The following is a 25,927-nucleotide window of genomic DNA, read 5'->3' as shown; positions in this document are numbered from 1 at the left end:
CATTGCTCTTTTGAGGACAGGCTGACGTAGGATTTTGAATGAGGCAGCAAGCCTAGAAACAAAGGAGCCAGCCAAGGAAGGTGGCTTGGGCATGGAGAAGTGGGGCAGTCTACTTTAAGGCCTGGGATTGCCTACAGAAGGAAGAAAAAGATTACTGCAGCAGCGGGAGGTAACAGACCGCCGACAACAGCCATTCTTCTGGGGAATGTAAGAAGGAGGTGAGAGCCCAGTGGCCTCGGCGCTGTTCACACATGCCATCATGCCCATTGGAAAGAATAGCTCTCAGCCTGAAAGTCAACCCTCGTAAAGCACGTATATGTGCAGGGGGCGGGGTGTGCCAAGTTCAAAACTGAGAAGTTTAGGAAGATGAGTATTCTTCCAGGTGCCACGTCCCACACCCAGATCTCCACTGTTGGAGCCCTGAGAGAAAACACGCCAAGTTATGTCATCCACAGAACATGAAAGAAACGCATGAACATCCTGAAGAAATCTAAACAGCACACAGTTGTGTTTGCTAGTCAGATTCATAAAGAGAGAGAAGGGGGAACTGTAAACAGATACACAACTGTACAGAGGACTCTGGAAGCCTTCGACAGCACATCGCCCAGGCGGGGCTCTGCTGCAGAGTTATACTGACAGAAATAAACTCACAATTCAGTACAGATGGGGGTGAGTGGCTGGAGAGGGAGGTTCGTGTCTGCCCTGAATGAAGTGGTTTATGAAAGAGTCTGTGTATGACCAGACGGTCCACATAGAAAAGGGTAAACCAAACAACTCGCTGACTTAAGTGATCCCAAGTCACAAATCATAAGCAGAACAGAGAAAGGAATTTTAAAATAACTTAAAAAGTAACATTGAAACTGAATCACTGGAAAATGTGGGGGGTTTTGTGTGTTTGTTTCCTGTCTTCTGACCAAAGTTCAAGATCAAGTTTTCTTTTGTGGTGCCCAGTGACATTTTGGAAACTGAAATCTCGGGTTCTTCACAGACAGAGAAAACCTGGGGTGCCCCCTACTCCCACTTCCTAAATTGAAGAACTGGATTTACCCTTGTGGTCAGCCTCAACTCATCTTTGGATAAATCCACCATGTTTTCAATAGCCTTATGTGTGCAGATTCTCCTTCTGCTTGCAGAGTTATCGTACAATTTACAGTGAAAAACCACGGAGTGGGCATTTTTCATACCAGAGTCCTTTGGTATGAAATCATTCACTGCAGCCAAAATCCCCCAGCTTCTATGGACAATTTTAGCATTGCATAAACTTGAGTATTTATTGACTGAGCTATTTTTTTAACCTTTAATCCTTTTAACACATTGCAGAAAAGCCTCTTGGATTAGGTAGATAACTGCAAGACTCAACCCTTGTCCCAGGGATGGTCACCCTTTCCTGAGATCTCTTCTCCACATTTGATATTCAGCTGCCTGCCTTCTGACGCTGACCATAGTCCAAACAGCAAGATGGTGCAATTATAGATGGATGCACGATTGTAATGGACAGGCTTGACTTTTCTGCATGAAAAGGATAAAACTGTTTTTCTACTTCATTCAAAATAAGCCACAGGATACACCCGTGTATAGCCATATGTCAGAAGATAGATACACACTTTTTTTTTTCTTTTTGCCTTAAGGACGTCAGATTGAAAAAAGTCTCTCCAGTCCATTACAGGACCACAGAACCTTGGAAACTGTGGGTACTTTAGAATCTCACATTCTCCAGGCCTCTCTTGGGCTTTCTAAGTGTCTTTGCGGAAGCGCCTGTCCCCCATGGATGACAAGGACTAAAGAAAGATTCCACTATAAATTCCCCACTCCAGGGGGTGGGGGTGGGGGGTGATTCCCCTTGCCTTGGAAAGGAATGACAATAGGGCAAACGCTAGGAGGGAGTGTCAGGATGCCTTTTCTAGAAGCAACTTGTGAATAGGGTTAATTTCCTCTGGCAAAGTGGCCGGGCAGCCATAAATGCTAACCTTTTCAAAATCCCTCTCAGCCACCTGAAGACCTGCCAGCTGGCTTGGCTTTGCTAAACTGCCTCATCCTGGACCATGGAGGAGGCTTTCAGAAGCTGGGGTTCTGATAGTAAAAACAAACTGGGGGAGAGGTCATCTCATCTCCTGCCTCCAGGCCTGGCTGCCCACTGGGCCACCTGGCCTCAGAATGATGGAACGCAGAGCCTCTGGGATGCAGCATTAGAGAACCTCTGAAGAAGAATCCTGAAAAGATTAGCTCTCGCCCCAGGTGTCCCAGGTTCCCACCCTGCCAAGGCTCTGCTGGCTGGAAGGGCGGAGGTGATGGAAGGGTGAGCAGGGATATTGGAACTTCCTGTCTGATGCTAAAAAAAAGTTTCCATCCCCTCCCCCACTTATTTGCATGGCACCTTTTCCAAGTCAGACATTTGCCACTTTCCAGAAAGCCATCATCAATAAAGAGACCCGTCCAGGGGCTGCTGCGGGAGCCACGGATAAAGACATTGCTGTGGGCTAAGATCACTCTATTGACATCACGCAGTTATATTTCAGTGGGATCCCCAGAGGACACTTCCTGCCAGTAAACACCTAGTTTATCTAGTATTTCTGTGTTTTTTCTTCATGCTTAGCGTGCCTATTATTCCGCTCATAAATCCTGCTCCCTTTTTCAATTTTAAAATCAGAACGTAGCGAGATCAATGCTAATTGGGCAGCATTTACATTCATCGCGTTAACTTGCAAAACTTCTGACTCCGTGCAGCTCCCTGGGCCCATGGTCTGGGCTGCAGTGTCCTGGGACCGTCCCAGGCGACCCTGGCAAATGGTGGCTGGGTTACAGCACACGAGGGCCCTTTTAATGTGACTCCACCTTGAGGCATTAGGGGAGACAGTGGCTGTAATCCTTTTACGAGCTCCCTCCCGCTGCGGTCCAAGCCTGCACCAGGATGCGAATGTGCGCAGCGTTTAATAAGACGCCTCCGTGAGCCCCAAGAAAGCAGACACAAGAGCTTAGGAGAGAAAAAAGGCCGTCCCCACCACAAAAGAACCAGAAGCCTTCCAAATGTCAATGCACTGCCACATTTTTTCCAAACTTGCTGCTGGAGCGGCCTTTAACATCCCCAAACCCTGCTGTGATCCACCAGCTACAAACCTCAATTGTTAATTGTCTGGCCACTACAGAGCCGCTAGTTTTAATATAGTCATGACATGAATGAGACCCGAGCTCCCCTTTGCCCCTCCCCTGAGGCACCTTGGATCTTGGAGGGAGTTGGGGGCACCAAGTTGGCTCTGGTACAATGGGGGCCAGTGTTGAGGTCAGCAATAAATAAGGGGTAACATTGTTTTCCCTGCTGGCAATCAGCAAGCCTTCCTTGAGGATTGAAATAACTTACATTTCTGGAGCAAGCAGCTGAGTAATTGAGAAAGAAGACTCTGTTCCTCTTTTCAAGAGAATCCATCTCTCTCCCTCCCTGTATCTCACACACACTTCTTTCTACACCACCCCCCTCCCAAATCCTCCACTGCTGCTGTTACTCTAATATGCAGAGCAAGCCTGCTCTACTCCCTAATTTCTCTCCTAAAGATGGTCTAGGCTTTATGGCTTGAAACGTTGATGTGAAAAGTATGTTGCTTCAAGGGCCACTCCAGTGGAAACAAAAACTTTGTGAGGAGGGAAATTTGGGCCCAAACATTTAAATAACCCATGTGACAGAGGCAACAGAGAAAGGCATCCTCTTCCACTCTCTTAATGCTATGGTTCTCATTTACATACAGGCTCCGAAGATTGTTCAAAGAACTTCACCAGCCCCAACGGGACCATCGAGTCCCCCGGGTTTCCCGAGAAGTACCCACACAACTTGGACTGCACCTTCACCATCCTGGCCAAACCCAAGATGGAGATCATCCTGCAGTTCCTGACCTTTGACCTGGAGCACGACCCTTTGCAGGTGGGAGAGGGAGACTGCAAATACGATTGGCTGGACATCTGGGATGGCATCCCCCATGGTGAGTGATGGCGCCGTCACCAGGCATTTCTCAGTAGCTTCGCCTTTGCCTGCTAATTGCTTTAGGAGCAATAAAAAAAAAAGAGAGAGAACAAAGACTTTAAAGTTCCTCAGGGTTTATCCATGACCCATGATGACTTTCTCTTCTTATCCTTCGCCAAGGATGACTTCAGAGACATTGTAGAAAGACAGTTTTCTCTCTTGGAGATATTTCTTTGGAGAAGGATAGGAGGAGACTGAGTAGATACTTGGATGAGGATGAGAAAACCTATAGGTAATGTTCTTTTCTGCTCCGAGTCATCAGGCTTGCCACAGAGAGTGACTCAGTGACCACCCTCTATGCCCAAATAGGACTCTAGAGCCAGACTGACTAAGTTTGAATCCTGGCTCTGATATTAGCAGCTCTGCAACCTTGGGCAAGTTCCCTAACCTCTCTGTGTCTTATCTGTATAAATAAGCTGCTATTATCATCACTGTAATTACTGTCATTTTATTATCATTTATATAGTCATAGATGCATAAAAGGTGCATCCCCCAAGGCCAAGAGGAACCTGTGCTTCTCAGGTGGAGACCAGCATAAGTCTGGGGTATATTTGGGATCAGCAAGGAAACCAATCTTTCACTTTCGTAGTCTTTCTAAGTATTTTGCACTGTAAGGAAGACTTGATGGCTAAGCAATTTCATTTCCTGAGAAAATCATAAGATTTAGTCAGGAAACTTGGGTTGGAGTCCCAGCTCTGCTATTCCCTAGCTGTATGAACAAAGAAAAGTCATGTGCCCTCTCCAAACCTCAATTTCTTCTTCTGTAGAACAGGCATTATAATGATACCTTTCCAGTCCATCTCCCAGGGCTGTGAAAACAGAATGAGGCCAGGTCAGTGAAAATACTTTCTAATGTGCAGGAAAAACATTAGCCATTGCTCTTAAAACAAATCTGTGGTTGCTCCTTTATGCCAAGGCTTCCAAAGCGGTGCTCCATTGAATGACTTGTGATTGTGGGAAGGGAGAATGTATGGCCAATGGGGTTTGGCATGTCCACTTCTGTGACCTCTCTTTGTCCTGCATGTCCAGTCGGACCCCTGATTGGCAAGTACTGTGGGACCAAAACACCTTCTGAACTCCGTTCGGCCACTGGGATCCTCTCTCTGACCTTTCACACGGACATGGCAGTGGCCAAGGATGGCTTCTCTGCACGTTACTACCTGGTTCACCAAGAGCCGCTAGAGAGTGAGTTGGGAACCTCTGTCCTGTCCTCCTATCAGGGCTGTGAGGGTGTGTGGGGAAGAGAGGCTGACCTGCAAGAGAAGGAGATGGGAATTCTCCAGAATTTGCAGTGACATCTGAGCTCAGGGGATGGGAGCTGTGTCCTCTTGCTAGGCAGAGATTAATGAAAATAGGATAAATGTCAATCTGGCTACTCATTTCTTTAAAGAAAAGGTATGGGGACTTCCCTGGTGGCACAGTGGTTGAGAGTCCGCCTGCCGATGCAGGGGACGTGGGTTCATGCCCCGGTCCGGGAGGATCCCACGTGCCGCAGAGCGGCTGGGCCCGTGAGCCATGGCCGCTGGGCCTGCGCGTCTGGAGCCTGTGCTCCGCAACGGGAGAGGCCACAGCAGTGGGGGGCCCGCATACCGAAGAAAAAAAAAAGAAAAGAAAAAGTATGTATACCAAGAATCAGTTATTCCCGTGGAATGTCACAGGACCATCTCAAGGTTCAGAATGAAAGGGAAGTTAGTTAGGATATTTATATCGAGTCCCCTCCTGTGCTAACATTTTTTGAGTCTGGGGCCATTTTCTTCCCTCTTCAAGCCTCAGTGACCATTGTCAAAAAACTGAGCAATTTTCAACCTCTCTCTATATACGTATGTTTTGACATTAAACATCTCTCGCCCTGGCTAGAGTTTCTCTCACTAGGCTGGTACACTGCTTGGACTTTCAGTTCATTCTTCTAATAAACACAGTTTTTTGAGCTTCTACTATGTGCAAACAGAGAAAGTATAACCCTGACCCCAGTGGTCATGGAACCTGCTGTCTTTGAACCCAGACCATCACTCTCTTGCCCTGAGCTACGTCTTTAAATCAGCTCCTCTTGGACATGTGCTTAAGATGTGCTGCCATTTTCACCAAGCAGCCCAAATGATAACTTGAAGGACTAAAGGAACATTTTCAGGATGATTGGAGCTGGGCAAATCCTGCTATGGCTGTAGACAGCTTACCACATGCATACCTGCAGACACGGCAGCCTGGCCGACTGATGGGTTTTGTTCTGAGTTTTGCTTTTGTTTTTTTCCTCAAAGAGCTCATGAAGATTGAGTGACAAGAAAACAGTATTGTGAGTTGCACCAAGTTCTGCAAATGGCCCGTGTGGTAACAGAGCTACAGAGTAGGTTTGATACCTGAAAAAGATTGCTGGTCCTTATCTGACACATGCACACACAAATATTGACCAGTGTCTGTGGAATCCATAGGAAGGACAGCAATTAAACTGACAGCGCAAGCCCAGGGGAAGTGACTCCTGGGTCCATTTGCCCAGACAGGTGGTGCAGGATAATACAGAGTGACACACTTCTGCTTACAGAGAGGTCTCCCAAAGACAGGTATTTATTGCTTTGTAACGTCTGTCTTCTGTGCCAGAACTCATGAGACAGTTGAGTGAAACAAAGAAAGAAACAAAAGTGCCTCCTGGGTGTTTATTAATAAAGCAGGCTTCCCACGATGTATCAGCCCACCCAAGTCTATCACGCGTTTACCTGTATTTCAATAAGAGTGCATCTGGGAACTGTGAGCATTCGTAGCCTGTAGCACTAACAGTTCTTGTGCTTTAGTTTGTATTTTTAATTTGTATGATGATTCTTATTTATCCAGAGCCTGATTTCTTTTAGGTCAAATTTAGTTCCTTTCAGACCCAGAGGGGGTGTCAATCTCTGTGACTTGGCGTAGTTGTTTTTAAAATGTGAGTGTATAATTAGGTCTTTAAGATGAGGGAGTGCCTGCAAGGACTCATCCCTAGAAGGGAGCAGCGTTCTGGGGGTCCCAGGGGTTTAAGATGGAGAGACCTAACTCTGCCCTTGACCATTTCCATCCCCCAGACTTTCAGTGCAATGTCCCTCTGGGAATGGAGTCTGGCCGGATTGCTAATGAACAGATCAGTGCCTCGTCTACCTACTCTGATGGGAGGTGGACACCTCACCAAAGCCGGCTCCATGGCGATGACAACGGCTGGACACCCAACTTGGATTCCAGCAAGGAGTATCTCCAGGTACTGACTCAGATACCAGAGGGTGTGCAGAGTGTGTGTGCATTGGTGGGCAAGGGGGCTGGCTCCTTCGCTAGAGTGGACAAAGAAACACAACATACTTGAGAACTTCTTTCATCCATCCATCCATCCACCCATCCATCCATCCATCCATCCAAAGAAATCCATATTCCAGCCACAAATAGACTATACCAGGCACTGTGCTAAGTGCTGGGATAAAATAGCAAGTCAGATGGACACTGCCTCTGCCCTTGTGAAGATTACCAGGCCTTGGAGAAGTTGCTTGGCCGGGAAGCTGTTTGCACTGTCACTATAGTTATCCAAGGAACTTCCATAAACAGTTACAGAGCGTTCTCATTCTCAGCATAGGGAGGCATCAGAGACTTAGGGGGCATTTTTCCTAAGGGCAGGCATGAGAAGCACGGCAGCTTCTCATGATCTTTGCTGTTCGGAGGGAGCCCTCCCAGGAAGGTTTTGCCTATAGCTATCAGGAGAACACACGGGAAAATGTCACTGCCAGGAGTGAAACTCCAGTTGCTCCGATGCCCTGCAGCATCTTTTCAGACTATTGTTTGCTTTCCTTCTTTCAAGACTTGCAGCTCCTGTTGAGTAATCCTCCCTTGCACTACACACTGGTCCAGCTCTCATCCCCAGGGAAGAGCAAGCTGCTAGTTCCATGCTAGAGCAATGACTGCTTTCATGACACACGGCAGACAGCCTCGTGACCCACTGACAAGCCTGTCCTAGCTCTGATGCGACACGGCGACCTCTGCTCTGAGAAGGACGTCACAGACAACAGGAAAGGGAGAATGACCACTTAGAAACTTCCAGGGAGTCCACAGAGGTTCTAACGCCCAACCCTAAGGCCATCTGTCACTATCTCTCCTCTGCTTCTCCAATAATGCTTCTCACCTTGCAGAGCTTCCAGAAAGTTCTCCTTTCTAGCCCGCATCCTGTTGATTGTAGTCCTCGTTTTGGGTCCTAATCATATACTGTCTCTGATTGCTCTCCACCTGTTTATGATACACATACACAGCATTGTGTACTCCTTTCGAATGCTTAATGGTGCTGAGCACATACTAAGTAGCCAATAAATGCTTACTGAATCAAATTTTACCGGTGTGTGCTGGCTAAATTTTGATCACGCAGAGATTGCCACTAAGAAACACTGTGGTCAGCAAAGGAATAACATCCAGCAATTTCCAAATGTGCTTGGTGTGGTGGGAGGGGAAGTGCCTCAAAATGTTGGCCCTCCTCATCGGGCAAAAGGTCAGGACGCGGTGCATAAGCTTAATTGCTTGGGCAGACTCTGCATGCCCTCTGACCCCTTGGTGACCTGAACCACTAAATACACAATGGAGTGAGGAACTGAGGGGAGGGGAAACAGCTCCGAGCTGAGACTTTGGCAACTAGGGCATCGAAAGTGAATTGGCTTGAATTGGACTGGAGCAGAGCGGAGTGGATTGGATTGGATTTAGCCGTTGTTCCTTTAAACCAGCATCCACTTTCACTACCCGAGGCAGGTCGTGGTTGAGTAAGAAGGGGTCGTGGTTCTAGATGTTCAGTCATTCCTTTAAGATAAACATAATCCTGTCTGTTCAGATTTGCAAAAAAAAAAGAGAAAAGAAGAAAAAAAATCAAGTTCCAATTTCTAAAGGTGTCCAATGTAGTTCAAATATGTTGAGTTCAACTGTCCAGGGGACGCAAACAGATACTGATCACCAACACCTGTGAGCGAATCACAGACACGGGTTGTGAGCTGAGGATTACACGTGTGTCCTTTGAAGAAAAAGCCAGATGCAGCCCTGTGTCAAGAGAGTCAAGGCCCCCTTCCTTCTCCGCCTGTCTTCCTCAGGTGGACCTACGTTTTCTAACCGTGCTCACGGCCATTGCGACGCAGGGAGCGATTTCCAGGGAAACCCAGAATGGCTACTATGTCAAATCCTACAAGCTGGAAGTGAGCACTAATGGTGAAGACTGGATGGTGTACCGGCACGGCAAGAACCACAAGGTAAACCCGTTTCCCCGCTGCCTGGGCACGCCGGGGTGGGGCAGGAGGGCTGGCACAAGAAGGGCTGCAGAGCCAGCCCACGTGGCCAAGGAGGCCTTGTTCCCTGAGGCTCCAGTAATTGATGGAGGCATCGGAATGCTGGCCCTGCAAATATTCTTTCTTATGCTAAAGTGATTGGAAAACACCTTTGTCTCTCCGACAGCCTGGCTGCTGTCACATTGCACAGCAGAGAGAGAAAGAGAGCTTGCAGGGTGCTCTCTGACTGCAAATGAAGGAGAACATGTGTTCCCCGTCTGAGTCTCCCCATACAGGATTCATTGAGCATTTATGGCCTGAGTCCCTTCCACGTGCTGGGTTAAGAATCACAAAACGTCATGAAACTGCCGTTCGGGAGTTACCGAGGTCTGGGAGTAAAAGGGCACAGATCCTGAGAGGGAATCACAATGTCCCGAAGAAGAAAGAGGATAATAAGTAATGAGGGGAAATTCGGTGTGTCGGGGATGGGATCTGAACTGGCAGTCGTGTGGCAGCGAGGCATTGAGTTCGCTCGGCTGGTGCCTTCAGGGTCTGGGGCTCTCGGAGGTGTGTCCGCACGGGCGATGTGGGGCTTTTGTTGTACATGTGGGCGAGTGTCTGGCACTCCGCTTTCCTAAGACACGTGGCACTCTGGCGGTGATCAGGCCCGCAGCCGGCGCCCGCGAGGTGCATGCTGGGTGTTAGACTCAGCACATGGGGGGCTTATTGGAAACGGCTGGTTGTCTCACGTGGGCAGGGCAAGAACTCCGTTCGTTGTGGGTCGGCTCTCGGGTCTCAAAGGAGAGCGCTCATCCTTCCCAGTGGAATCGGGAACTGAGGGAAAGGGTCTCTCCTCTTACTGCCACAGTCCCAGCAGCCCCCTGGTCGGTCAGGTGTGAATTATCAAAAGGCGACACAGGTGGTCCAACCTGGAGAAGCCAAAGGTCTTTTCCAAACAGGGACCCCTTGGCTCCTGTCACTGCCCCAAGGCAGCTTGCTCTTGCTGGTGTAACTGGAAACTTTGGACCCAGAAAATCCTAAACTATAACATTGGCACTGTTTCACTTGGGAAATTTGAGTTTTTAAAGGAGTGGATTTTAAAAAATTAAGATCGCCATAGTAACATGGCACAATTCATCTGAAATCATGGCTTCTAGATATTACCAGGTGTCTCTCTCTCTCTCTCTTTCTGTCTCTCTCTCTCTCTCTCTCACACACACACACACACACACACACACATCCCATTTCACAGATAAAGTGAGAGACTTAGCAATTGAAAGACTTCCCCATCTTGACGAGTTGAGCCAGGGCTGGTTTCTCATTGCCTGCCTTTGTTTCAGGAAGAGTTACCAAATGTCACTTGGACATGGCAGGCCAGAGTCTGGCATGGGCTGCTGGGAGCACCCTGGACTGAGTCCTCATCCCAGCCTGCTCTGTTTCATACCCTTTCTCTCCAGGCTCCCTTTTCAGTAAGAAACTGGTAGAACCCAGAAGGTCAGCCAGGCGGGCGAGGGCCAGCAGCTGGGTCGGGGTGGGTACGGGGGAGGGGGAAGAGATTCCCCCAACCGTCTCCCTGTCTAGGCTCAATGACTAAGCACCACTGGCCGGAGGGATACTGTAGCATAAGCCAATTTTAAAAGCGTGCAGATGGACCGGGATGCTATTTAAAACACCATTTGCTGGAAATCTGCTTTTGGAAATACCTTAGCACTGCACATTTGGATAGAATGCTGTCCTCCCTGGCTTTATCCCTGGTATTCGTTCTGCAGGGAAGATATCCCTGAGGATGGAATTTAGCTCTCTGGGCTCCTTTAGAACCATTCTTCTCAACTTCTTCATATCAGATACATCCTCCTCTCCCTCTCTCTCTTTTTTTTTTTAAATACATGTTACATGTTATTTTATTTTTTAATTTAATTAAATTAATTTATTTATATTTTTGGCTGCGTCGGGTCTTAGTTGCGGTATGTGGGATCTTAGTTCCCTTACCAGGGATCGAACCCAAGTCCCTGCATTGGAAGGTGGATTCTTAACCACTGGACCACCAGGGAAGTCCCCCTCTCTATTTTCTCTCTCTCTCTCTCCTTTGCCTCCTCTTCTCACCCGTGGCTAGATTTCTTTCCCTAGGAGCCAAGGGGTAATTTCATTTTTATTTTGTTGTTGTTGTTGTTTGGCTTTTTAGCGAATCAGTCCTGTGCACATAAAGGACGCCTGGGCAGAGGAAAAGCCCTTTCTGTCCCCATTAGAAATTCATTCTCTTGGTCCCTAGAAGGAGGCAGGAGAATGGAAAGCCTGACAATTAAGCATCGCGCCCGCTCCCCCCCTCCAGCCCCACATGCTCCCTCGTCCTCCCTCGGGTGTGGCAGGCGAGCTAGGAGACCTGCCAGGTTCTCGCCCCCGGGGGTGATCTCTGCTGCTCCTTCATTAGCAGATCTACTCCCAGCCGACTGTATTTCATGTGCAGACTGTATTTCATGTGCAGATTCCGCACCATTCATGGCGCGTCAGCGCGGCTCTCTGGCTGTTCGGGTTGAAATAGTTGAGTGAACCGTGCCAAATAGATTTGTCAAGTCTGCTGCAGTTTGATTCGATGCCATGAACGGGAGGCGGGGTGAGGAGGGGACTTGGGGGCAGTGCGGGGAGAGGCTTCGTCTATGCCCCGGGCGCTACCACTGAGCTTCTCTTTGTAGCTGCGGGATGGTGGGCGCTGTGCTCGTGGTGCTCAGTGGTGGGCTTGAAAGCAGAATTCAGCCAGCAGGACCTGTGAGCAAAGCCCAGCAGAGGTGGAGGCAACAGGCTGCTCTCCTCCGTGGGGCAGGGGGAGGGTTTGCAGACACGAACCAGGGCACAGGGCGTGAGGAGGGGATGGTGATGTTTGGGGCAGAAATGTCGGAACTTGATTTCAATCCCCTGGTCACTGTCAACACCAGTGCAGTATACCAAAGACCAGGGAATTGGGGAAGTCAGAGAAAAACACGATTAATGAGCACTCAGGGTAGTGGAGGATGGCTGTGCTATTCCCTTGCAAAACAGTATTTACAGTTTGGACCCAGACTGGGCTGAGGCAAGGCCTGAGCCTATGGGGGGAAGACTTCCTCGTGGCCGGGAAGCAAGGATGACCGAGGAACTCTTTTGCAGCCTCCCACAGCCTGTGAGCAGCCTCTTCTTAGTCTCTTTCCATCCAACAGGTAACGATGAGGCTGCCGATGAGAAAGGCATTACGCTGTGGCCGGGAGTGTTGCAGATGTCCTCCTGGCAAAACACAGCCCAGTTACGCAGGCCACATGTACAGCACATCTCCAAATCCTCATCCAACTCCACATGCCATAGAAAACAGAACCTATGGGCTTCCCTGGTGGCGCAGTGGTTGAGAGTCCGCCTGCCGATGCAGGGGACACGGGTTCGTGCCCCGGTCCGGGAAGATCCCACATGCCGCGGAGCGGCTGGGCCCGTGAGCCATGGCCGCTCAGCCTGCGCGTCCGGAGCCTGTGCTCCACAACGGGAGAGGCCACAGCAGTGAGAGGCCCGCGTACCGCAAAAAAAAAAAAAAAAAAAAAGGAACCTATGATTTTCATTTGGGGGGATCCTCCTTACACGTATTTATGGAGTAACCACAGGCAGAGAGCTCTTCTGCCTGTTAGAGCCCATGTCCAGTCCACGTGCCCCCTTACATTATACAAATTGCTTCACATATATTTCTTCAGAAACCACAAGCATAAACTACTGCTTTGGTTTCGCCAGCTGTATTAATAACACCCCAAACATAGACATAGTGTTGTAAATACAGTAGTAGAAGGTTCGTGTGTGTGTCTGTAATTGCAGGCACAATTATGAACACACGGACCAAGGGAGGGGTGTGGAGAAAGATGGGCGGAGCTGGAAGGCAGGAGGCCTTGGCCGAGGTCCTGCTCACCTCTGAGATGCTGCTTCCGTGAGTCTGCACTGGAGGCAGTGAGACTGAGGCTGGTGTCAGGGCAGGAGGATAGAGGCCATGCCCTTATATGTCTAAGCAAAAGCCCTTGATTTCAGTTCTCCTTTATTCGGTAGGCATGGGCATCTTTCTTGCTGACACTGCTCTGGTCACCTTGCTCTTAGTCACAGTGTTGCTAGGCTGTTCTGACGTATTTGGAAGAAATCCCGGCTAAAAGAAAGGGTCTGTCGGATGCTACCTGTGTCCTGATGGCCAGATTGAGGATGGGAGGGTGAGGACGGAGATCAGGTAAGGTTTGGGTCCAAGAGTTTTCAGAATTACCCTGTAATGAGTAACAGAAATGCACTAAGGTCATCATATTAATGTAATGATGACTTCCAAGGGGCTTGGAGAACCCTCAGGCACTGGCCCATTTGCTTCAGAATTTAACAGTGTTTCAGACTGTGGAATTGAAGCTCTCAAGGCAAAGTAATTTGCCCCAGGGACATGGGGAACCGTGGAGTCCCTTGGAAGGCACCGGTCACCAGGCTTTGACTTCAGGCCGGTGTTTCCATAATCTGATCCAGGTCTGGCTCACCATCTTGCCTCCAGAGGGAAATTGGCTTCCTCCATGTTCCGTCCACGGGTCGAGAGGTGTGCATATTCATGGAGATCTGAAGTCAAGTCGGTTTGGTGGGCATGGCTCCTAGCACGGGCTCAGCATTTTGGACTTGGGGCCCCATCATAGAATCCTGAGATGTAGCGTTGAACGAAGCTGCTTTGCGTTTGATTTGGCCACGTCCCTTCAGAACAAATAAACCCCCGCTTCAAAAATCCTCTGTACTACATTTATTTTCCAAATTAAAATGAATTGTTGTGAAAGCCATTTGAGAATTTAAAACCCTCTGTGAAATGATCAGAGACTTAAGAGGAGAGAGAGTGGTGTCATAAAACCACACCCCCAAACCAGTCGGCTAACAGTTAGAGCCACGTGGCCAGACCTTCCAGGATGACGCACTATGCGACCTTGGAAATTTCTCTTCCCAGCTCCGTGCCTCAGTGTTTCCGCCTGCCCTAATGGAATGGTGCTGTAGCTACTGTTGGCAGAGCACTTTGGGATCCATGGCTGGAAGGCTCTCTGCAGATATAACTAATGTATTAGACCCGCAGAGCTCTTCTTGAACAGAAGGAAGTTATCAATTTAAAAAGTAACAAGGGATCTCCCATGGGATATTTACTGCCTCCTTTAAAGTCATAGGTCTGGAAAGGACCTGGTGAGTCATCCAGACTTCTCCCTGCATCTGATGGGGCCTGTGCTTGGGCTGCCTCAGATTAACGGTACCCCTCATTCTTCAGTTAGGAGTGCAATTATTCCTCCAATAGAAAATTTTTAGGTTTTCAAAAAATACCTTTTTTTTAAGCTTCCTGGTGGATGACTGGTTTTTCCTTTTCCTTTTTTTTTTTTTTTTTTTTTTTTTTTTTTTTGCGATACGCGGGCCTCTCACTGTTGTGGCCTCTCCCGTTGCGGAGCACAGGCTCCGGACGCGCAGGCTCAGCGGCCATGGCTCACGGGCCCAGCCGCTCTGCGGCATGTGGGATCTTCCTGGATCGGGGCACGAACCCGTGTCCCCTGCGTCGGCAGACGGACTCAACCACTGCGCCACCAGAGAAGCCCCCTTTTCCTTTTTATTGTAATAATTTTGTTTACTGTCTATAAGATTAAGACAATGACTCAAACCATCAGCTAGCAGTGGGCATCAGACTTTAGAAGTCATGGATGTGATTGCATCGTCTAGGGTTATATATGTTTAGAAGAGGGCTGATGACCTTTTCAAATTCAAGTCCCCCCAGTTTATCTGTTCCCCTCAGTTATAACCAAGAATAATCCAGGGCCCTCGGTAATTAAGTTTGTCCCTTATCCATTTGCCATGGGATGAGCTCAGACCTTTAGCCTTTCCACTTAGGAAGCTCCAGGGAAATTTTCATTATACACAAGCTTGGAACCTTTTCTCCATCAGGCCCCCATGGCTGGCTTCACCCAACTCCCATGGGTGCTGAATCGTCTCCGGGAGCTGAGGCCAGCCTCCCTGGTGCTTACAGCCTTGATGCTAAATTCCTCGTGCTTCCCAGGCCAGTGGGGCAGAGCAGATAGCAGGGGATGTGGAACGGCGCCGTGATTTTGCTTGGGCTGTGAAAACACGCGCTTTGCCCTAACCTCAGCATCCCTAGATGAGCAGTGGGGTGAACACCTCTGCAGGTGGATTGTCAGGTTCTTTGCCATCACCGGTTCCCTGCTCTGTGCTTTCCTGAGATTTCACCCGGAAAAGGAGTGCAGGTGGCAGGTAGACTCAGCAACCTCATTCCCCGTAGCTTTTCTGCTCTCTTTTCCCCACCTGGAAGTTAAAGGTGCCTCCTTAAATAATGTGGCGGTGTCTTTGTAGGAGGTTTTCAGTGTGGAGGCCCTTCCCACCCAGGTAGAATGTGTGTTTCTGCCCCACCTTCACAGGAGGACTTCCGGCCCCTCGTTGCTCTGATGCTCCACTCTCTCCCATACCATCTCTCCTCCAGCCCCAAATCCCTGAGCTGCCCTCCTCGCCTCTCCTCCCTCATGCTTTCCTGTCTCAAATCCTGAAACCCTGATCCTGTTAGTATGCTGTGTTCCAGGGCTCAGTGTCTCGTGGGGGTAACGTAATCCCGCAGTAAATCTAACGGGCCCCGCCAGGCACACACAGAGGGGGATGTGCACATCCCAGCACCTCAGCCCCCACCCCCAGAAAGAAAGCGGTCTCCCTGCCCTACAGCCCCCGACCAGCTCCTGCTTGCTTCTCTATCTCCTCCCTCACATCAGCAAAACTGCTTGATGACGAAAGCAGCCCTGAAGTGAAGGAGGAGGAGACAGGAGGGCATCATGGTCATAAACGAGCATTTGGTGGCTAGGGAATTTCTCTGCCCTACCCGCATCCCTTCCCTCCCTTAAATTCTCTCTCTCTCTCTCTCTCTCTGTCTCTCATATGTGTGTGTGTGTATATATATATATACACATACATGAGAGAGACATCCTTTCTGATTCTGTATCTGGCTAAGTTCCCACATTCACTCGAATAAGAGCAGCTGTAAAAAATTTTTATAGTCTTTAAGGAAGAGTTTTAAGAGAGAAATGTCAGGACCATGATTTACAAACAGGAAAAAAAAGGTCCATTACCTTAGCATCATTTCCCGAGTGCAGCATTCACCCTCACCCACACCTGTTTGGTGCAACAAATTAATTAAACAGGATGGCATTCATTGATTAACAATTTATTTCTACGTGTAGCCCCAATGGCTAGCTTTAGAGAAAATGCAAGGGGAGGAGGTGGGAGTGGGAGGGCTGGGACTAGGTTCTGCAGTGAGGATGAGTCGGTACCATTGTTTCTGAGACAGATTTTTTAAATGCGCTCCTGGTTTCCCCCGTCTCTGCCCTCGACTCCTGTCATCTCCCTTCTCTGCCTGCTTTGTTCTCCTCCTTCAGTGTCTGTGCCAGGGAGATTGAAAAGGAGAACTTTGGATGCGACGCAACATGTATTAGTGGAGAGAAATATTTATTCTTTAAAAAAGGAAGAAGAAGGTCTCCTGCACAATTTCTACCTCAGGGCTCCAACACTATGCTGTCTTTGAAAAATTTCCTGCTTCTGTGCAATCCCTGGAGCTGGCCACGTTCAGATATTTACAGCAAAATAGAAATAAACTATAGGTCACAGCATAGGGAATGAAGAGACAGGCATGCGCAGGTGCAGTACTGAAGCCCTATCAGGAGGGAGGCTGTGCACAGAATGAGGGCCTGCCTCGTGGCGGGAGGTTAAACAGCCGGGAACACTGTGAGGCTGCACCGTGTCCTTCCGCCAAGGAGCTCAAAGACTGACGGACATGGAGCATCTATACCGGCCTGGGCACCCGGATGTTGATGGCAGAGATGAACGGTGTATGGGAGAGGGATGTAGGGCTGGCAGAGAATCCCCCCACCTAGAGGCCTCCAAGGTAGGCCGTGAAACACTCACTGTTCTCAGCAGTGCCTGAGTCACTGCATACTCTTCAAAGAGGACTTTGGGAGGGGTCAGCAGGGAGAGGTGGTGTGACTAGAAATGGGGTGAAAGAGAAAAGATGCCCTCAGGGATGCTTTCTGGCTAGATGTTTCTTCTTAGAGTTTATATATTATTTTCTTTAATGTGTTTTTTACATAGTATTAGAGTCCATGCCTTACGAGCTCATAGGAGTGGTCACAACATGTTGATTTTCTTTTCCTGGGGGGAGAAGATGGCGGAGGGGGGTGAAGTTGTAGATAATAACCAAATTGGGATATTGGAAAGCAGCCAATTTAACTGGCAGATGCCCCCCTCCCCCCTGAGGTGCAAATCAGAAAATGCATGACGTGCTGCTGGTTTCTGATTCTGTCTTACTGAAAATAAACCAAAGGTCTCAGAAATCAATTGGAAAGTGTTGGATTATGTTCAGAATTCAGCAAGGCACCAAATGGATTATCCAAACCACTTCTTGTCCTGAATTGTTTTTTAAACTTGGTTTATAGAAGTGCACTTGAAGAAATCTTTATGTTCAACATAGCTTCACATATATATATATATATATTAGTCATTACAACATTATCAACGCTATCCCCACCTCTTAAGAAGGTTAGGGTCACTTTGAGCACACCTCTGGTTTTCCTTTGGGCAGGAAAGCAACCATATTAACATTTCTCTTTTAAAGTTAACAAAACTGTATACCATGTGTGACATCCAGCTTTTAAAGCAGATGTTAAAATGTGATCACCACGTTTGATATACGTCTATCTGGGGACGCCATACGCTGACAGGCCGCTGAGTTTTCTCAGCAATATGGACTCCTCACTGCAAAGTCATGGCCTGAAAATTCCTGGCCTCGAGGTGGGACTTGAGAGTCAGTGGCTTTCAGAACTTGAACTTCCCCAGTTGAACAAAGACCTATTTATTGCTTGTGACGTGGCTTCCAGTCCAATATCTGTCCTTGGTATCGTGCAGGCACTGGAGCCAGCAGGGAGGGCTGGTAGAGTTTAGTGTCTACCTGCAAGCGTGTTATCGACTTTATTTTCCTGAAGGAGAAATCAAGGTATCTAAGGTTTATTGATTGGCCTATAGTGATTCAGTGAGTCGGAAGGGAATAGGGAGTAAAACCAATTCCCTGGCATCATCTCCCAAGCACACAACCCCTTACCTTGCAATGGCAGGACTGGAAGTCAAGGTTCCATCTCAGAGAATTTGATCAGAAAATATATGAAGGGTGATTCTGAAACCACAGAAGCATTGAAAAAGTCATAAAGATGTATAATGTATGATAGCATTTACCAGCTATAAATAGGGCAGTGCAAGGAGGAAAAAAGAGAGACCTTGGAAATCCATTGGGTCAGGAGAAATAGAAACTGCTTAATATTTCATTAAAAATGGATCTTCTTAAATTGCACTTTGATATCTTTGGGCGAAAGACGATATGTAAGAACTAAGGTGTTGTTATGTATGACTCTTCGTTATTAATCATTTGGACTGTTATTGAACTAAAACATCAACAAGATATTTTCTCCCTCTGAGTGGGGCAGTCACCATGTGTTTTGGGCACTGTTTGAAGTATATGAAAATCCACTTCCCTTGTCCACAAAAGCACTTAGGCTACAAGGGACAATGGTAACTAAAATGCCATGCTAGAAAGTGGACACTTCCGGGGCAGTTCTAAATGAGAAACTCTTGTGAAGAAAGCCTTAGAGTCTGGGGGCCAGAGCGGACCTTGCAAATCAGCTCATGCAATCCCCTCATTTAATGGAGGAGGAAATTGGGGCCTGGGGGAGGTACAGATATTTGCCCACACCTAGGAGCTAATTAACAGCAGAGTCTGGTTCCTGGTTCAGTGGTGTTTGGACTTTTTTTTCCCACTACACCCACCTCAGAGTGAGAGGTATACAAAAAGTTTATTAAAATAAGATGGTATTGCTTCAGCCAAGGGTCCAGAGAGCAGAAGGCAGATATGAGCCCAAGGTCAAGAGCAAACAAGACACCAAGAAGGACCTAGGCTTGGAAACGGGAAGGATAATTTGAGGTCACATTGAAAGAGGCTTCATTGGGTTCCAGGGGTGGGAGAAGAGTGAGCAAAACTGAATAGCAGAATGAAGGTCAATTTGAGCACCAGGTGGATGTCCTCAGGGACATCAACCACGTGCCTGCCTCCCTTTCTGGCTGAGGCCATTGTAGACAGAGATCCAGGGGCTCACCCAAGCCTGTGGCCACACGCATCCGTGGGAAGACCAGCCCCTCCCCAGGTGTACACCCACACGTGTGTGCCCCCCGTGCCCACGGGCAGCCGGCCTTCCCAAGGCAGTCCACAGGCAAAGTCGTTTCCTTACTGAGGCAGGAGAGGAAAGGTTTCTTGGTGTTGTCCGCCAAGGCTGAGAAATGAAGGGGTCAGATAAGATAAAACTGGATATTAAAAACACGAGACGTGCTGTGTTTCTAAACGGCACCAGCGTGGTGTGTACGCTGTGGATTAGCAGCTGTGTTAAAGTTCAGAGCCACTCAACACTCCAATTATATATTCACGTGGAAAATCAAGCCCCCGCCCCTGCCCCCTCGCTTACGGACTCCTCAGCATCTCCTGTTGGAGGTCACACACAGCCACCGTCACCATCCTCAGGGAGTAGGCCGGTGGGGACCCACCGCTGCTCACAGCAGCCGTCTGAAATGAGCAGAGGGCTGCATTTGCTGCTTCCCTGCCAAAGCAAAACAAAACAAAACAAAGCAAAGAGCCTCTGCCTCACGCTGAATTCTCGCAGAACTGATTAATCTCTTTCCCTTGGATTCAGTTCCTCCATCCCTCTCCTCAGAGCTTCAGAGGAAGCCAAGGAACGGGCATGGCGAGGCTGAGGCTGAGATCGTGCTGGGCCCTGGGCCCTCCTGCCGGTGGCCCCTCCCCAGATTAGATCACAGAGGTTCAGGCGCCTCTCTCTTCCCTTAGGCCTTCTCCCAGGTGTCTGGAACTAACCCTCTTTCCTTCTGCTTTCGTGGCCCTTCTTCTTCCTCCGCTTTGTCTTCTCGCCCCTCTGTGTCCTCAATCACTATGCAGGAAGCAGCCAGACCGAAGCTGGGAGGGGTGGGTGGGCACACAGTCCCGCCTTGGTTCTCCGTGCGGTCCGCAGGGAGCAGAGGAGGAAACTGGTGGACTGGGACCAGGGCAGAGGCTCCCCAGGGGAGGAGAAGGAGCGGCAAGGCTGGTGCGGGAGCTCCCCTGGAATAAGTGGGCTCAACACCAGGAACGAGGGGTTGCAACTAAATACCGTGGTCCAGGGAAAACTTGTTTCCTCCTCTCCTTCCCTCTGTTTCTCTTAAACAGACCACTTCCCCTCATTTGACAAAAGGTGTGATGGCTCTGAGCCTTCACCCCCACCGTCAGTGGGGTGCTCTTAACAGCTCTAACTTTTGACCTTAGTAAGTGGGAAATACAGAAGGTTCAAGTTTGCCAAATGGCCGGGTTCCTGGTTACAGTTCCTGAGGAAGCAAGGACCACGTTGTTCATTAGCTCTAAGCTACTGTGCTGCTCTTTGCTGTTACTCGGGTCATTCTACGTTGGGATTATGAACACCCTGGGAGCAAGCACATGACTGAACAGCAACTCTACTTCCATTCCACCCATGCTTGGGGACCTTAAGGGCTCCACGACTCCTAGCCACGAACATAAACGCTGCAGATGTAGACGAGACGAGAGTCAAGGGAGAAAACCACAAGCCTGAAATCTAAAAACGTGGCAAGGGCTTGAGATCTGGACAGACATCTCTGAGCCTCAGTTTTTTCATCAATAAAGTGGAAATAATAGTACTTACTTCCCGGAATGTTGTAGGCCTAATTATGTTTACACAGTGTCTGGCTCAATGAGATTCCAATATACCATTTTCCCCATTCCCCTTATCCCAGATCTGTCAGTGCCTAAACAGCTCGCATGTTATAGGTGCCAGGAGCTGAAGGAGCTTGTCCCCCTACCCAGGAGAAATTGCTGGTTGTTGCAGAGTTGCCTGTGAGTGGACTTACGGTCACATGGTTGTTAGAGCTATGACAGGTATGATCTAGAAGCGATGGTTAGTTGGTCTTTCCCTTCACTCTTATCCAGGGAAACCAAGAGAAACTTACATATACTTGTTGCAGCTACTCTTTCCTTTTTTAATGGAGAACACAAAAAAGCCCAAGGCCGTTATTGATTTGGGCCATCTGGTAAGCTAGGACTTGCTCCTACCATGTTGGATTAGAAGCTACTCTGGAAAGCCTTTCCTCCCATAAGAGGTGCAGTGGTCAGATGGGGACAGGGATGGATTTCATTACAGGGCAGGGTCTACAGTGAGAGAAAGCCAGAGCAGGGCTCCAGCGGCCTGTCTGCAACCCTGACCCTACAACAAAGACCAGAAAGAACCAAGCAAGTGTTGACTGACACGGGGGCACCGGGGGTGGACAGCTCCCACCCTCTCACCCCTCCACGGAGCAGGGAGACCTCTAGGAAACTAACAGAAACAACTGTGAAGCACTTTCTGATTATAAAATACCCGGAACTCTTCCTCTAGGCCTGAAACCTGAGGAAAAGGGAGAGTCAAGTTCAAGCTAGTGAGAGAGGTCCACAACCCTAAAAGATGACATTGTCTCTCCATTTTTTGTTTGTTTGTTTTTTGTTTTGCGGTACGCGGGCCTCTCACTGTTGTGGCCTCTCCCGTTGCGGAGCACAGGCTCTGGACGCGCAGGCTCAGCAGCCACGGCTCAGGGGCCCAGCTGCTCCGCGGCAGGTGGGATCTTCCCGGACCGGGGCACGAACCCGTGTCCCCTGCGTCGGCAGGCGGACTCTCAACCACTGCGCCACCAGGGAAGCCCTGTCGCTCCATTTTTAAAGGATATTCTACTTTCTTTTTCCCCTCCCTCCCTCCCTCTCTCTCTCTCTCTCTCTGTCTCTCTGTCTCTCTGTCTCTCTGTCTCTCTCTCTCTCTCTGTCTCTCTCTGTCTCTCTCTCTGTCTCTCTCTCTCTCTCTCTCTCTCTCTCTCTCGACTTCTGAAAGTGTTTTCCTTTCATGGTGCCTTCCTCTGCTGGCCCTCAGGCCCAGAGGCAAAATTTTCCTTCCCTCCAAAAGTTTTTGTGAAGACCATGTATTGCTTTCAACTTAGAGCAGTGTGAGAAATTACATTTTTTTCATGGTGTTTCTAAAACAGCACCACACAACAAACCCACTGATTATTTCTAAGCTTAAGGGAAATAAAATTGAACAGACCTTTCCCTCTCCGTCAGAGGCTGCGTGGCTCACCTGCATACGGGGATTTTGCTATAACATGGATTCGTGTGTGATGTTACAGGTCTTCCAAGCCAACAACGATGCCACGGAGGTGGTTCTGAACAAGCTGCACTCACCGCTGCTGACACGCTTCGTCAGGGTCCGTCCACAGACCTGGCACTCGGGCATCGCCCTCCGCCTGGAGCTCTTCGGCTGCCGGGTCACAGGTGAAGTGGGGCTCCTGTGAGGTCGGGGGGCTCTGCGCCCCCTCCCAGCACTCTGCAAACGGCTTGATTGTACCACGTGACCTTAGCAGAAGGCTGGCTTTTACCTGTAACCCCCTGTATGGGTACTGAATGCACACTGACTCTAGACCCTGCCTTGCCGGCTACCATTTCTTCACGCACACTCCACTCACTCATTCGCTGCACAAATACTTCTGGAAGGCCCGCTGTGTGCCAGGCCACACATTGGGAGCTGGAAGTGAATAAGAGGAGGGAACGAGCAGATGGGGTCTCTGACATGCTGGAACTTTCAGGCGGGTAGGCAAGATAGATAATAAACAAATGTAAGTACAGGGGTAATTATACACTAAAATGCGTGTGTGAAGGAAGAGGACAGGATGCTCTGAGAGTGAGTGAGGGGACCTCACTGAGTGTTGATTGAAAGTGTGGGGACAGCCTTTCTGAGGATGTGACACTTAAACTCGGGGATGAGTAAAGAGTAGTCTGATGGTGACTGAGGGGAAGAGCATTTTGGGTAGAGGGAACAGCATGTTCCGGGATGCTGGCAGGACGCAAGGCAGTAAAGAGCTGTGGTAACACATGTGAAATTAAGATCTGGTCCCAGGAACGGTTCCATGTAGTTCGAGAAATAATCCCCTGAGCTCAGCCTAGCTGAGCTCCCCTGCACTCACTGCCCCTAGGAGGATCAGTAGGGACTGTGTCACCAAGGATGTGAGAGTCCTTGGCTAACAACATGAGACACTCGGCCATGCCAGGCACCACGCTGAGATCTTTTATATTGTAACTAACAGAACCCATGCAACAACCCCCAAGAGGTAAGTACTGCTGTTAGCCCTCCTTTAGGCCTGGGGAAACTGAGGCACAGAGCACTTCGATTATTTTCCCAAAGTCAAGCAGCTAGTAAGTGACAAAGCAAATGTGAATCCAGCTAGCCCAGCTGGGCTCTTAACCACAGCGCTATCCCACCTTGAAATGCAGAGAAATCAGTGCTGACTTCAAAGTGTTGATAGTCAGGTTCTTCGACAGTTCCCTACTGGTTGGGGGTACCCAGTTAGCAGGGTGCCAGCATGACCTCTTGTACCTTCCTCCCTCTCCGCAGACGCCCCCTGCTCCGACATGCTGGGGATGCTCTCGGGTCTCATTGCCGACTCCCAGATCTCTGCTTCCTCTACCCGCGAGTACCTCTGGAGCCCCAGTGCTGCCCGTCTGGTCAGCAGCCGCTCAGGCTGGTTCCCTCGGATCCCTCAGGCCCAGCCGGGCGAGGAATGGCTCCAGGTAGACCTGGGAGCGCCCAAGACCGTGAAAGGCGTCATCATCCAGGGAGCCCGCGGAGGAGACAGCATCACCGCCGTGGAAGCCAGGGCGTTTGTGCGCAAGTTCAAAGTCGCCTACAGCCTAAATGGCAAAGACTGGGAGCACATCCAGGACCCCAGGACCCAGCAGCCGAAGGTAGGATGTTCCCGGAGGACTCCCTAACCTTGCCCCAAACAGGGAGGTTGATTTGGGGGATGTTGATTTCCCATCTAGATGGTCATCACCAACCCCAGCCCGTCAAACAAATATTAACTGAGAGATTACTTTGTGCCAAGCCCTCTGCTAAATGCCTTATTTTAGCCTTTACGACATCTCTAGAAGGTAGGTCCTTTCGTCCCTCCCATTTTAGAGGTAACAAAACTGAGGCTTGATGTCATGCCAGGGTCATACAGTACCTGTGGTAGAGCCATGATTCAGACCCAAGTCTCACTCCAGAGCCCAAATGCCTAACCACTACTCAACACTGCCTTTCTACTGTCTTGGACACTCTTTCTACCCTGTTTCAGATAAAGTGTCCTTGGAACTGGCCAGACATCCAAAGGGGATGTGGTTTTTGGAGGCTCAACTGTAGAAACTAGTGAATTACTTCCAAAAACAACTGTGTTTTTCTGAGTGTTGCTGCACTCCTTTGTATTTTCCTGGGCTTGACTACTTAGATCTTTCTTGCCTCTCACATGGAGGCTGGGAAGAGGCAAGAGAAACTAACTCCAGTCCAGAAGCGCAGGCCAGTGTAACACCCCCTTCTGCCCTCGGAGGAGTGAAGGTCAGCCCTCAACGAGGGGCACCGAGGAGCCCCAGGAAAGGGAGAGGACATCACAGCCCTGTCCCCCTCCAGGTTAATTGCCCAGTCAGCCAGGCGTTCCGATCCTCATTGCTAAGTTACTCCTCATTTTCCTCAGAAGAGCAGGGCCCCTAATAAGGAAGGGGTATCACATGTCTCTATTTAGCAAATGTTTTCCACTCTTAATGCAGAGGCAAGGTCTGGGTTGGAGGTTTTGCAGTGCTGATGTAAACTCCCAGCTTATAATTCCAGCGGCTTGGAAAGGCTCAGTGCTTGGTAACTGGAACCTTCAGTGGATGGAGCAGAAGTCGGACCACTGGCTCCCCCAGGGACAGCTGACCCTGGCGCTTCTTTTTTTTTTTTTTTTTTTGCGGTATGCGGGCCTCTCCCTGTTGTGGCCTCTCCCGTCACAGGCTCCGGACGCGCCGGCTCAGCGGCCATGGCTCACAGGCCCAGCTGCTCCGCGGCATGTGGGATCTTCCTGGACCGGGGCACGAACCCGTGTCCCCTGCGTCGGCAGGTGGACTCAACCACTGCGCCACCAGGGAAGCCCCACCCGGGCTCTTCTTGACTATTCTGGGGGCCGTGGAAAGGAGATGATCTTAGCTAGGGTCAGAGCCTGCCCTCCCCGTGACAGTGCCCCCCTTTTGGAATTGTGGGCATCCTGCAAAATGAGTTGGCTCTGCCTCATTCCTAGATGCTAATCAGCTACAGCCCCTGGCACACCTGCACACCAACAGTCCCCTAAGTCACTGGTTCACAGGTACGCTCTGGGTTGGGTCCCCCACCCGGCTTCAGCCAGGGCAGCCCCACTGTCATCCATTTTATGAGGTGTGGCTTTAGGTGAGGTTTCTTTTGACAGAATTTCTTCCACTAAACCAAGGTTGGGGGAACACAGTCTTAGATTATCAGGGTGTGACCAGTGGAAATTGTCATTAGCCTAGAAAAGGGATGGTCACTTTCCCTTCAGCCTCTCAGTGACCTGGCATTTTCTAAACCTAGACTTTCAAGCTGGGACTTTCTAAATCTAGACTTTTAAGCATCTGGGAAAGAACTTCTTTTTCTAGTAAACCGAGAACTTCAGAACAGGCAAGACAGCCTAAATGCCCTTCACTCCTCTCCAGCCAAATCCAGCT

The 25,927-nt window shown here is 49.3% G+C and overlaps 1 protein-coding gene across 7 annotated transcripts in view; it reads left to right on the top strand.

The window, feature by feature from the left end:
• NRP2 (neuropilin 2) overlaps window positions 1-25,927 on the top strand; it is a 114,768-nt gene that overhangs the window by 36,603 nt on the left and 52,238 nt on the right. For all 7 annotated transcript variants that reach the window (XM_067740864.1, XM_067740865.1, XM_067740866.1 and 4 more), the window contains exons 4-9: window positions 3,738-3,968; window positions 5,039-5,194; window positions 7,057-7,226; window positions 9,079-9,234; window positions 22,534-22,678; window positions 23,796-24,145. In XM_067740864.1, the coding sequence (XP_067596965.1) occupies window positions 3,738-3,968; window positions 5,039-5,194; window positions 7,057-7,226; window positions 9,079-9,234; window positions 22,534-22,678; window positions 23,796-24,145 (1,208 nt within the window). The remainder of the gene's footprint in view (window positions 1-3,737; window positions 3,969-5,038; window positions 5,195-7,056; window positions 7,227-9,078; window positions 9,235-22,533; window positions 22,679-23,795; window positions 24,146-25,927) is intronic.

The sequence above is a fragment of the Pseudorca crassidens genome, chromosome 6, assembly GCF_039906515.1.
Source record: "Pseudorca crassidens isolate mPseCra1 chromosome 6, mPseCra1.hap1, whole genome shotgun sequence".
NCBI lineage: Eukaryota > Metazoa > Chordata > Mammalia > Artiodactyla > Delphinidae > Pseudorca > Pseudorca crassidens.
Note: the sequence above shows the minus strand (reverse complement) of the source record. Positions and strands in the feature narration are given on the sequence as shown.